Genomic DNA, 12801 nt, shown 5'->3' with positions numbered 1-12801 from the left:
CTTAAGCATTTTCTTTTATTTCTCCTCTGAAAATGTCTTCCTGTATGAATTTTTTTTCTGACTGCAATAAGCATTACACAACTCATCCCAAACCCTCTCAAGAAAAAAACACTTGAGGAACCAAGACTGCTCTCTGGTATCCAATATTTGTGTGACCCTCTAGTGATGCCAACAGGATCACAAAAATCAAAAGGACTTGCTACAATAGAACTACCTATTACTCTCATCTCCAGCTAGGCTGAAATATTTACTGACTTTAGAAGTTTAACACTTCAACTTGTTCTAAACACCTTTTGACCACAAGAGACTTACCACAAAAGCATGACAGCAGGTTACTTCTACTCAGCCCAAGTTATAAAGCAATGATATTTAACTTCATGCTAACAGAAAGATACCAACCTATCTCCTGTCCCAAGTGAGATGATTTCAGAGACCCTGCAGAGGACACGACAGCACAGTGACCCAGCTGTCCCACTGTTTCACTGAAGCTTGTCTCTGGCAAGTACTGCTGCCATTCAGAGGTACCAAAAGGACCATCTGACCTCTGTATCATGGTCACATTGACCCTGTCCCGCAGCTGGCACAGCAACTTCTCTGGGCTGAGCTTAGCATGCTTCTTCCCATTGTAAGTCACATTGTACTTGTTCATGGCCATGTAGTTTTTCCTGACCTTCTGCAGCCACGGTACAAGATTTCTGGATGAGCTGTCCTTATCCCATACCTTCCCAATGGCTGCTTTCTTGGACTTTTCAGCTGTTGCAGAGGTGCTGGCCTTTGCTTTGTTTTGGTTACCAAGCCACATGTTGGGTATCTGTCCCAGTTCAACGGCTGCTTCATGGAAAAGGCCTTGTGATTTACCCAGGTTCCATTTCTCCAAACTCCTGTGCCCCTGCAAATCATCATTCCTGGTCTTCAAAGGATCATAGTAGCTTCTTCTCGTTTCTCTCCACAGGCAAACTGTCAGTGCTACCAGTATCACCACAAGAACACAAATTAGCTTTTTGAACACATTGATGGGAACCATACTGCACAGTACATCCAGATGGGACACTGGAAGCTGGCCCTGGGAAAAGGAAACAGCTCAGTCAGGGCTGCAGGCACAGGTAAAGTCATGGAGATCTGTGTGCAGTGGGAGGGAAGAGACAATATCAGGGTAATTCTAAAATTTCAGGCTGTTTAAAGATCTCATCTCAAAGTCTACCACCCCAAACAGAAAGACCTGAGCTGGCTATCAGCCATCACATGCTATGTAATGCTGACTTGAGGCCACTGCCATTCAGACCCTTTCTCTGCTCCCTTCCATAAGTGACAGCCAAATATAACACTGCCAGTATCATACAAGCAAGCAGGGTAAGTCTCCACATTGCTTTGCTTCACCTCCCATCCCTGACAGTCAACGTCCATATGCCAACAAATGCACTTCCAGAAATGAGTTTTTAATTGACCACAGGCTTTAACACTAATGAAGGACATTATAAAGCACAGAACCGGAAAGAAAAAAAAAGCTCTGAGTTCATGAGCGTCAGGAGCTTCACCAGTCTGGTACTTTGGTGACTTTCCAGGGAACTGCTGCAAGTCTGCAGTGGGCTGAGTGCACTCTCAACATCAAACCTCACCTGCTGGAAGCCAATTAAGCCCCAGTAAGGTTTTGGGGCATGTTTGGGCTCATAAGTGCACTTGGATGAACATAACTCCAGGTAAGTCACCTCTGGAGAAGGCAAAGGCAGACGTTGTTGTACAGCACTGCCTGTCCTCGTTTGCACTGCCTCACACCATCAGATACCTCCAGCTCCTGTCATGTCATAAAAGGGGGAATCCAATAGGAGAACTGCCCAAAACACAGCTCAAATAAGGCTGATTTACAGGGGGATGGTGTATTAAACATACACTGATGCAGAAATACCTCACAAGCAGCACACAGGACCACAGAACAGCTGCTCATTTCCCTACATGGCTGCTCCAGATGTGTCTAAAAGCATGGAACAGTATGGGGACTCCAGGTGTCCTCAGGAGACAAACACATGCAGATAAATCACTGCCATTGCCAGAGGGGCAAAGGTAGCAACTTCCCCACTGAGTCACCTGCTGAAAGCAAACACTGCAGTGCTGGGCTGCTGAGAGGTTACTGAGCTACAAGCACTACCTGTGGATAAAGCAGCAGCTCTCCAACTCAAGTCATTTTTGTCTCTTGGCAGATTTTCCTCCAAGGGCTTAAGCAGGATATCCCAAAACACAACAGTTCTGTGATGTGCTGAAGTGTTCAAAAAATACCTGAAAAAAAAAAAAAAAGGAAAAAAGAAAACCTATTAAGGAAAAACCTCAAAGTTCTAATAAGCAACTATTACCTCAGATAAGCCCGGTGGTCCCCAGGAAGCTGTTACCAAGCTGGAAAGACAGCAGCAAACACATTAACACCACATCAGCATTTTAAATCCTTCAATGCCCACTCAAAATTGGCATCTTCCTTGTCTGAAATCTGCTCTCAGCTAGAGCAGACTCAGGTCACAGGCTGCCTGCTCTCTGGTCCCCACCAGAGGAACCAGATCCACCCCGAGCACTGGATGCACCCATAATACAGTGAAATAACCCAATGCTGGTGCTTAACACAATGAACAGGGGAAAAGAAAGGAAAAGCTAACTTTTCCTAGGGAAATATCTTACTGCCTATCCTTGGGTAATTCAGGTACTCTTGCAGAGAAGACTCCCTGCTTTTTTGGAACAAGATGTATGGAAAGCTACTTTATAAAACATATCTTAATCCACCAATCTTCACAAAATAGATAATTGTGTTTTAGACTTCACAGTTTCACTCTACCAAGGAAATGCAGCAAAAGAAAGGGAGATTTGACAGTATTAGCTGAGAAATCAAGAAAGTAGCTTGCTTTTAAAGGAAGTCTGAGTCAATACAATGACACATGAGCTAAATTACAAATGCCATCCTTCACAGGACTAAATACTAAATTATTAAAGCATCCTAATGCTGACAACTTATATTTTAACTTTATTAAGGAACAAAATTATTTTTATGGAGCACTCCACAGTGAAAAAGCATATATTGGTGTACCTCCAGTTCTTAAATAAAACAACAAATATTCAAGAAACACAAGTAATTCCAGCTTGTATTGAAATTATTTGCCCTGCCTTGACAGGCTGTATAAATTTTCATTTCCTTATGTACAAATGTACTAGAAGAGCACACTGAAGTCTTTCTTAATGAGGAGAGGTAGAGCAGGGTGCAGAGGTGGGGCACAAGGAGGGGATGCAGGACATCCCTGTGCTCTGTTTTGTGAAGAGTAAGGTTCTTCATGCTGTTTATGGTTCCTCTCCTGCTGTGGTCTCCCCTGCTGCTTCCTGCCACCCCCTCTGCAGCTGGGACCCCACAGGGACAGCTCATTAGGGGCTTGTCCAGTGCCACAGAGAACCAAAGGCACCACATGAAGGCAGCTGAGTGCAAAGCCATTTGCAGTCAGCCTCCACATTGTCAGGGCTCTGCTGGCAAACCAGACACAAAGCAACACCTTCCAAATCCACAGGAACACCAAAGCAGAGCTGTCCAGGGCCAGCTTTGTACTGAACTCTGAGACATCTCCCTCTGAGCACGTTTCATGCAGCCTCCAGGCTGACTTCATCCACACTATATCCCTTTACAAGGGGCAAGGATCTGGCTTCCACAAAACCCAACCAAGACTTTCTGTGCAGGGAGGACAGAGCCTCAGCACTGTTGGAGGTGCCCAGAGCCTACCACCCTGCTCTCTGCTCCAGGCCCTGCAGGACTCTGCCCTGCTTTTGACATCAGAAACGTCTCCTGACAGGGTTTCCAGGTGGAGGTGATAATAGGCACAGCTCAGTAACCACCAGCTTTTGCTTCTCACATTTGAATAATCTAGAAGGGTGGCAGGTTCATTACAGTGAAACAAATTTACAGCAAGTTCCTGCTGGTACACTTCTTGTGGTGGGGCACAGCACAGGATGCCCAGCAACTCACAACAACCCCTCTCCTTTCCAGGCTACTCAAAGGCAGCTGGAAAACTCACCTTCTGCACAAATTATCCCCAGCTTTGACTGTACACGCTGCTGCAATGTGAACAGTTAGTTTGATTTTTAAGCTGGCAAAGTAGGCTCTGCAAACATGTTTTAGCAGAGCCACAATATTTCAAGATGCCTTCTGTTCCCCACAGATACTTTGAAACTCATCTTAATTATTACTGCTACTTCACATGATAGGATTTTATTTTATTTGCACAAGCAATGCCCTACGATAGGGTCCCTCCCAAGCATTCTGCCACCACACCTCTGTTGTGAGAAGGAAAGCATCTGCTCTTCCTGGCAAAGCTGGACAGCCCACAAGTGGCCACTTGTGTGCACTTCTATCTGGCACACAAGAAGTGGTCAGTACAAAGGTACTTTTCCACAGGTGTTGGAAGCTTGCCACATACACAAAACACAAGGCATCAGCTATGAGCATGAGGAAAAAAGGACAAAAAAAAATCCCCCAAACCTAGAAAAATACTTAAACAAATAGCTGTCTCCTTGCAACCCAGAACATGACACAGCTGTAGGGTACAGCACTGGCTGGCAGGTTAAGCCCACACAGCAAGTCCTCTGAGGGTAAATTAATCCTGTTCAGAGAAAAGTGAGGGATGTGACATCTTCAAAGCAGTCAGGGAATTACATTCTGTCCACACACCCTTATGCTTAACCTTTATTGTCCAATTATCTCCGTGGTCTGGTCTCAGGTCTTAACAAGCAGAGTACACAAGAGTGTGAAAATCCTGCTCCTCCGGTGTCCCAGAGGCTGCTGTCTGCCCAGGGAGCTGCAGCTAGCAATGCCACAGCAGAGAACATCCAGCAATCCTGATTTCCTCATCGCACAGTAGATTTACCCTAAAAATGCTAACAAGTAACCTCATCTCAAACAGCCCTTACCTGTCTCCTATAGCACCCAACAGCCAGTACACAGAGAAATCACACAAATATGGACAAAGGTATGGATATGTTTCTTCCAGGAAATACACACAGCTTCCCAAAAGTTGTGTCATCAGCTGTACCAATGCCCATCCTCTGCACATTTGTTTAATTGCTTCTTGAAACCACTCACATTTCCCTAACAGCCCGAGGCAATGAACTCTGCAGTTGCACACAGTGCACAGACAACCCCTCCTGTCTCTGCTTTTCCAGGCTCTGTCCCACTTGTGCCAACTCCTACTTGCACACCTTTTCCATCCTTCAGATGCTCTTAGTCAACCTCCCAGCACCTTCAGCAGGGAGTGACCATCCCTGGAGGCAGGCACACCACCCACCCCTGCTGAACATGCACACACCACATGGCCCAGCAGCAACACAACAACAGGGCTGATTTGTTCTCCTTGTGAAACTTCCTCCCTTTATTTCCCTTCCTGACCACTTCTGAGCCCTGACCTGTACACACTCTGCAATAACTTCTGGTTATTTTGCGAGCTGGCCCTGGTGCAGAGCAGGAATAAATACATCTGAAAGAGCATTATCTTACCCCTACTAGCAGAAGCTTCCCTTGCCCTGTGCTGCCCAGGCACCTCGGATCCCCAGACCCCTCTGCAGCTGCTCAGGGTTTCCCCTGGTTCCTGCAGCCCCTCTGGTGACAGAGACAGCCCAGCTCAGAACTCAGCCCTTCCTCCTCTCCTCTGCAGAGCCCTTACCAGTATTCAAGAGTGGGGATCCCAGAAAATCCCTGAGGGACTTCTGTGATGTTGTGAAACCCGACCCCTTGCTTTCCTACCTGCTGGGAAGCCACCACATCTACCCATCTCACACCAGGACAGTTTAGGGTGGCTTTTCCTGAGGGTCCTGGGAAGCAATCTCACCAAAACCTTGAAAATTCAAGGTGTCCCTCTCTCTATGTTCACAACCTTCTGAAAATGAGAGTAGAGGAAATTTGCAGATAGATTTGAAATGTGACCCTTCTGCAAACGCAGCATGAGACTTCTTCATTAGTTCTTACATATGCTACAGGTGTTATTTCTATTATGTTTACTGATCTGAAGCAATGGATCCTACCAGAGTCCCTCTGAAAGACAACCATGTCAAGTAACACCTTTGATTTAATTTAAATGATTACTTGAGATATATAATCCCTGGGAATTACAGGATATGCAGGAATCACATCCACCTGGTCTATCACACCTCTCCTTGGTCCTGCCATTCATACATCAGCCTCATTCAGCTGCAGTTTTCTTCTCTCTGATGAACACACAAAAGCTTCTTACTTCAGCAAGTTATTCCTCAATTTATTTTTTTTTTGATAATGTGGTAACTATTTCATATTTAAACTCAGAGCATTTACATTTCTTTTCCAGATTTCCTTCATTTATGCATTTCCATCTGCACCCGCAGTTATGCTGTGCCTACTCACAAATTAGGAAAGCTTTGTTCCCAACTTTTGCTGGTGTATTTTTGAATGTTTTTATGCTGCTCTATATGAACAAATTATACTTAACTATACTTTTCTATTCTTTTTTTTGGTATATTCTCAATGCTAACCCTTTCCTCAATCCAACACTCTCTGTAAAGCATATCTGAAAAGAGCAGTGGCTGCTACCAGAGAGTGAATCAGTTCCCATGTGTGTGGAAAAGAGGAAAGATACAGAAAGGTAGGGCAGGAATTCTTCTGTTCAAAATAATATACTCGAGGAAACCTAAGATGAGAAAAATTTTGGATTCAAAAAATAACCTCAAAACTGTATCTGCTCTTAAAATCGCTTCCTGTCCTGAGGAAAAAAATATTTGTCAAAACTCTCAATAGTAATAAACAAACTATGTTCATGCCATTTTTCAAATGAAGAAATATTTTCCACATGCTGGGTACATCAGATGAAAGGTGATAAAACATTTTCCAAAGATCTGTCCCTTTGGAGCCAAGTTTCAGATCTGATATCTTATTTAGCCCAGCCTGTTAATTCAACTGTGTATCATGATTTTGTAAATATATAAGGAGGGAAGGCTTGCTGCTGGTAATTCTTGGTTTCTTTCCAAAATATCACTGTGCTGTGAAAATAAAACATCTGTTGAACCATACATTTAGATGTTTCCAATGTCACCAAACAGAACAAAACAGAAAAGAGAGAATGAGGAAACTACACAGAGATCTGAGGGGAAAAAAGCACTTTGCATAAGAAACATGGTTAAATTTCAGGTGGCACATTGAGGAGCTACACAGGTCACTTGTAATGAAAGGAATCATCCATTAGTCCTGCCTGCATTAAAAATCTCTGCATGTGCCAGTGAAAATATGCTGCTGTCCCAGCTGAAAAAAAATCTTCCCAGGAGAACAGGAGAGGCAGATTCTGGGGGGAGGCACAGGGGAAAGTTTAAGCATGTGTTTCATTTTGGTTTTACATGTCAACAAACACTGGGATTTAATATAAGTCAGAAGCCTTTACTTCTGACTGTGTCAGCCCTTTATTCCTACTTTTTTCTATGTGCCATGTTGGTTTTGGAGGGTGGCTGTGCTTAGCAGCACTCTGCCTCCCCTTCAGCCTTCATTAAAAGGCAGCAGCTTTTTTATATATATTAATTATAAAGTAAGGATTTTATATGGATCTAGTACCTTAACCATGGAATACATGTTAATGTTTAATACATTTACCATTAAACTACTCTAAATAATAATAATAATATTTCCAAGTTAAAATTGCTTTCTGAGTCACAGGATGCCACATAAATCCAGGATATCAGATTTATCAGCACTTAATCTAATTAAAGGTTAACATTTTAGTCTTGCTATAGAGGGTGCTTTCAGTGGCTCATAATATGGATTCCAGTTATGGAATATACTGAGCCAAATAAAGAGTGAATGTAGTGGACCATGCTTAGCATCCTCTTTGGTGGGTTACTTGCCCAGAGGGACAGCAAGCATGTTTATGAACTCCGTAACAGGACCAAGACCTCAGCTGGTGGGACGAGCACTTCTCCCTTCCTAGCCCACAGGCAGACAGACATCTGCTGAATATTCCTCGTTAACAGCAATGGACAGGAAAGAGACCCTCACCTGCATGGAGTGTGTGCATGCCCCAGGACAGCTGTGCTCTCCTGCAGCATGCTCCCACTTGGATGCAGTCTGCCAGGCAGCCCCCATGGCAGCTCTCAGTGCAGCTCATCACAGAAGTCATTTTCTGATGGGCATTTCCATGCCCATGGGGGTCTCACTCAGCAAAATACCTGGAGACCCCTCTTAGTAACAAACCTTTTCCACTTCTAAAACTGCCAGCTTCATCTTCAGTTGGAGAAAAGTACATGCATGAACACCACCAACTCCTGAAAATGCTGCTTTTTCTTCCATACCCAGAGCCTCAGAGCCAGAGCTTTTCAAGCGAGGATTTTATCATTAGTTAGCTTTATCACACCCATTCCCACATTGCAAAAACAGCAAACATCCCCTTGCCCTGCCCAGCTTTGAAGACCAGGACGCAACCGCTCATTTGTGACTGTTTATTTTACATGGAACATTACACCTTCAAATCATTCCCAAGCATAAGTTCCTTCATGGTGTTTATCCTTCAGAATGAATGGGGGATGTTTCATTTATTTTAAATTACCAGTGTGTGGCAGGTAACACTTTAACACCTCTGCAAATACTGCTGTGTGCCAAGACATGCAGTTGGTGTCCCGTGGCCCCAGGAGAATAAAATTCCATGTGCCAGCTGCAGAGACACAACCCTTCAGAACTGTAGGTCTGGCACCAGCCCTTTGCACATGGGGACAACGTTATTTTGTCTCAAGGACAATGCAGCAATTCTTTGCAGCTTGCTACACTCTAATTCAATTTAACCTAAGACTTAGTCTTTCACTGAGTGCAATAAACTTGCACAAGTCTGGATCTACCAATGCTGGTTTTCAGTCCAACAGTGTTACCAAAATTTATTTTTCTCTACATACCCAGAGTTCATCCCTTGCTGGGGATGGCAGGGCTGACACTCAAACAGCAGTGTTCTACCACAACAACTTCACTGGAAGAAAGAAGCAAAGTGTCAGTTTTGGCCATGGACTTCAGAAAGCCCTACTCAAACTACTCTATGCTAAGGAAAACACTTCATGAGTTACATTTAAAATAAATTGATTTTCACCAAGAAAACCATATTTTATAATGCAAAGAGACATACAGCTGTGAAGACTGTTTATCAAAAAGTATCAGGTGCTGAAAAAAGGCAGGTCCTGATGGCAACTAAGAGAGCATTAGAATGGACACCCGCTAGAACCCAGCAAAGGAAATAACTACCAGAGAAATTGTAAAAACAATCATGTAACAAGCAGTTCAATTATTTATCCAGCAAAAAAAATCAAAGTAGTTCCTTTCTATGCAAGGAACTTGACGCATGGAGGACAAATGGAAACTTCAAAATTAGAGTTAATTGTTTGTATCTGATAAGAAAGGAAGCAGGAAAAAAAAACTGTTACAATAATCATGTTTTTCCACAAATCAAAACCACTTGGTTTTGGCCTCCATAACCACAGCAATAGGAAAGCTTAACTGATACCACTTCTAGCACACATCACCATTTCCACTGAGAGTGAAGCAACCAGAGGAGAGCCAGGTATAACTCAACACAAGTTGTTGAGACAGCCCAGGTCCAGGCTCAGTGTCAGGCTGCAGCAGAGCAGCCAAGGCAGCACAGGAACCAGTGTTCCCCAAGATCCTGGATATCTTTCACTGCCAAAGCTGCAGCCAGGTTCTCAAGTCAGAATATCTGCAGCAGCAGATGTCAAATATCTTTTGCCAAAGCACATCAAGTCACATACACACACAGGGAGCTCTTGGCGTGGCTGAACTTCAGTAACAGCAAGTACTGCCCTGTTTTTCAAACACATTTGTCTGGGAACACTGTGCCCCTGCACCAAATATATCTACTGTCAATGAGCCCACAAAAATTTTGCCAGGGAAGCAACCCTGCCTAAATACAATTCAATTTTATAAGTCATAAATGTATAGCCCAAAACTAGGTGCCTAGACATATTCAAAGATATTTAAAGAGCTTAAGACACTCCTCCAACCTCAAAGTTTATATATTTAGAACAGAAAACACTAATGCATGCTTCCTAAGAATACCTGCATTTGAAACCTCCTTGCTAGTTTCTTCCCTCAACATCATCCCAGATGCTCAGGAAAGAAAAGCAAGTTCAGCAGTAACTCCTACCCAAACCCAAGATGATGTCCTCTGCTTAAGGATCCAGCATGGAGAACGCTTTGCAGGAACAAACAGGTGCCTGTTTGATGTGCATTGCCCAGTCTTTGGTGGGATGCAGGACTGGCAAAGCCTAGCACCACCTCCAGCTGTAAGCTCCCAAACAGAGCACACCACCCATCAGGCAGCTCCATGGTGCCATGTACATCACAGCCAAAGAATAACCCTTTTCTTCCCCATTTACACACCCTGACAGCATCCCAGTGTTGCTACTGGCATGGCATGAATTGATCTGAAACACAACAAATCTACACAGTTGCTGAAGGGAGGAAAACACCATGTTTAAAACACATGTAAAGCTTACTGGGCTTCTGAGAGGCCAAGAAGGCAATAAAGGCCCCTTTAATGTCTTTTATCACCTCCTCCCAGTGTTTTGAGCCTGCTTTCTTCACCACCAGAAAACCAGGTGTAAAGCCTGGAAAGCAATACCCAGCTCCTGCCCCCAAATGTGTCACTCACTTCCTACAGTCAGCACTTCAGAACCAAGCCTGGCAGCAGAGCCTGCAGATAACAAGTGGATGGATCCATCATGGATCTGAATCACAGCCCACTCCTTGAAGCAGGCAGCTTTCTGTCCTCTAGTGTTTAAGACATTTCATGTACATGGGACTTGGAGACATCTAGACAGATAATTCCAACAAAAACAGAAGTTACTCCATAAAGCAGTAGAGGAGGCACCAGACGTTTTTTGTAATTCCTCCATCAAACATTGGCTCTCATACTGCCTTTAGTACAACACGTTTCTGCAGTCTTAGAAAGAGGCTGTAAGACTTAAAAAAGTTCTCTGAGCCTCCCAGAGAAATGAAAGCTCCTCATCTTCTCCTACAGGCAGCCAGCCCTTTGCTGGAAGGATGGATGTGATATGAGAGGAAGGATGATACACAGAGGAATGGGAGAAGGATGTCATTGCCAAGGGCTGGACTCCTGCTCACAAGCACACACAGCTCCTTCTGGCCAGCCAGTTACAAAGACACCAGACTTCCTCCTTCATAAAGGGAACTCTCCCCAGACACAGAAGTCAGGCATCTTTCATGCCCGGAATGGATGTGCCTCCATGCAGACAAGGAGCCTGCAGAAATCCAGCAGAGATGTTCCATGTGCTGGTGGTGGCTGCCAGCTGCTGGGGTGACTCCCAGGACACCCTGGGGGGACACCATGCCTAACTGCTTAAAAGCAAGAGCTGTTGGGTGTTTCCAACAGCAGAGATCTCACTCGGTGCCACAACATCCCATGGTGTTCCAGACTGGGAGAGGATCTGATGCCATCTCTAGCACAAGGCCATTTCTTCTTGCTGCTCAACATCCAATCCAAGCTCGAAGTGGAAAAGCACTGGGCTTAAAGTTCACTGAACATTAAACAAGGCTGACTTTTGATCTGGCTCAGACCAAGTTTTAGGTTAGAAGTTACTCATTCATTTTATTTAAACAAACCTGCCTACTATGCCATCATAGTTTCACAGGAACTGATCTTAGGTGACCCTTCATCTTCCCTTTCCTTCCTTTTCCTCAAAAAAGGTTCCTTAACGGCAATATACCTCACTCTCCTCCCTATAAACTCCCCTCCAGATTTACAGGATGGGAACTTGACTGCCACCATACTGTGTTTTAAGCTTGCACAGGCATCTGAAGGTAAATAGTCCTGGTTATTTCCTGATAAGAGGCACAATTTTTTCCCTCCTCATGCTGTCATACCAGTATCCTCTGAGGCTAAACTGGCAGAGAATCCTCATGCCCTGGGTATACTGGTTAGAATAACTCCTCTCATATAGGAAGAGCCACAGCACTTTAATATTAAAGCAAAGAAAAGAAGCAGAGCAGCCTAGCAAAGCTGTCTTCAACTAATTTAGGATTTAAAATTTGTATTTCACTGGTCTTTTTGCTTGTGGTTTTTGGGTTTGGGGCTTTTTTCTAATTATTTTTGAAGAATCAGGCGAATTCGGCTAAAGTGGTTCTGTTCCACTGAAACATGTACTGTCTTGCACTCATAACAAATACATGTACTTATATATTTACATACACAGCCTCATCTATTTTTGAGTTAAGAAATAATGCATTCATAATACAGTGCCATTTCAGAAATAAAAGCTTTTTCATAAGTCCAACATGCATATAGGCCAGAGCTGTATGTCGTCAAGGGAAATTACTTTCACATGGCGTTAGCTCTGAATTTTTCTTCTTCACTCCAAAGTAACAAATACAGAAATCACTAGTTAAAATGCATTGGCCTGATGAATATTTTCTGAACTCTACTAGAACAGTAATTTAAGGATATTTTCCCTGAAGTAAAAGACAAAAAATTGTAAGCCAGCCCTAGTTCACAGGTTCTTTATCTTGTCTGGATCTCTGTACAGCATTATTTGGAGGCCCCTCAAACAGGGGAAGCACCAGTGATGCAGAAACTTGCAGCAAACCTCCCATGCCATTTTTGGGAGGTCTTTAAAAGCTGACTGAACATCAGAGCTCTTTCAGACATCTCGGCGGATTACGGCCCAAAGAGGTGAAAAATCAGTTGCGTGAGAGAAGCGGAGCAGAGCAGCAATTCCCTCACACCCGTCTGGAGGCGCCGGCTACCCCAGCGCCTGGGACGT

General features: G+C 43.9%; 1 protein-coding gene across 5 annotated transcripts in view; it reads right to left on the bottom strand.

Moving 5' to 3' along the window:
• The window catches only part of ST6GAL1 (ST6 beta-galactoside alpha-2,6-sialyltransferase 1), a 44403-nt gene that overhangs the window by 13610 nt on the left and 17992 nt on the right, over positions 1-12801 (bottom strand). For 4 of the 5 annotated variants that reach the window (XM_083868359.1, XM_083868356.1, XM_083868357.1 and 1 more), the window contains exons 3-4: positions 2144-2271; positions 400-1063 (exon numbers count right to left, since the gene is read on the bottom strand). In XM_083868359.1, coding sequence (XP_083724485.1) covers positions 400-1024 — 625 coding nt within the window. In that variant the 5' untranslated portion in view covers positions 1025-1063; positions 2144-2271. Of the gene's footprint in view, positions 1-399; positions 1064-2143; positions 2272-8910; positions 8982-12801 lie in introns of all 5 variants that reach the window. The other variant, XM_083868360.1, reaches the window with a different exon arrangement.

Source organism: Zosterops lateralis (assembly GCF_965231275.1).
Source record: "Zosterops lateralis genome assembly, chromosome: 10".
Lineage (NCBI taxonomy): Eukaryota > Metazoa > Chordata > Aves > Passeriformes > Zosteropidae > Zosterops > Zosterops lateralis.
Note: the sequence above shows the minus strand (reverse complement) of the source record. Positions and strands in the feature narration are given on the sequence as shown.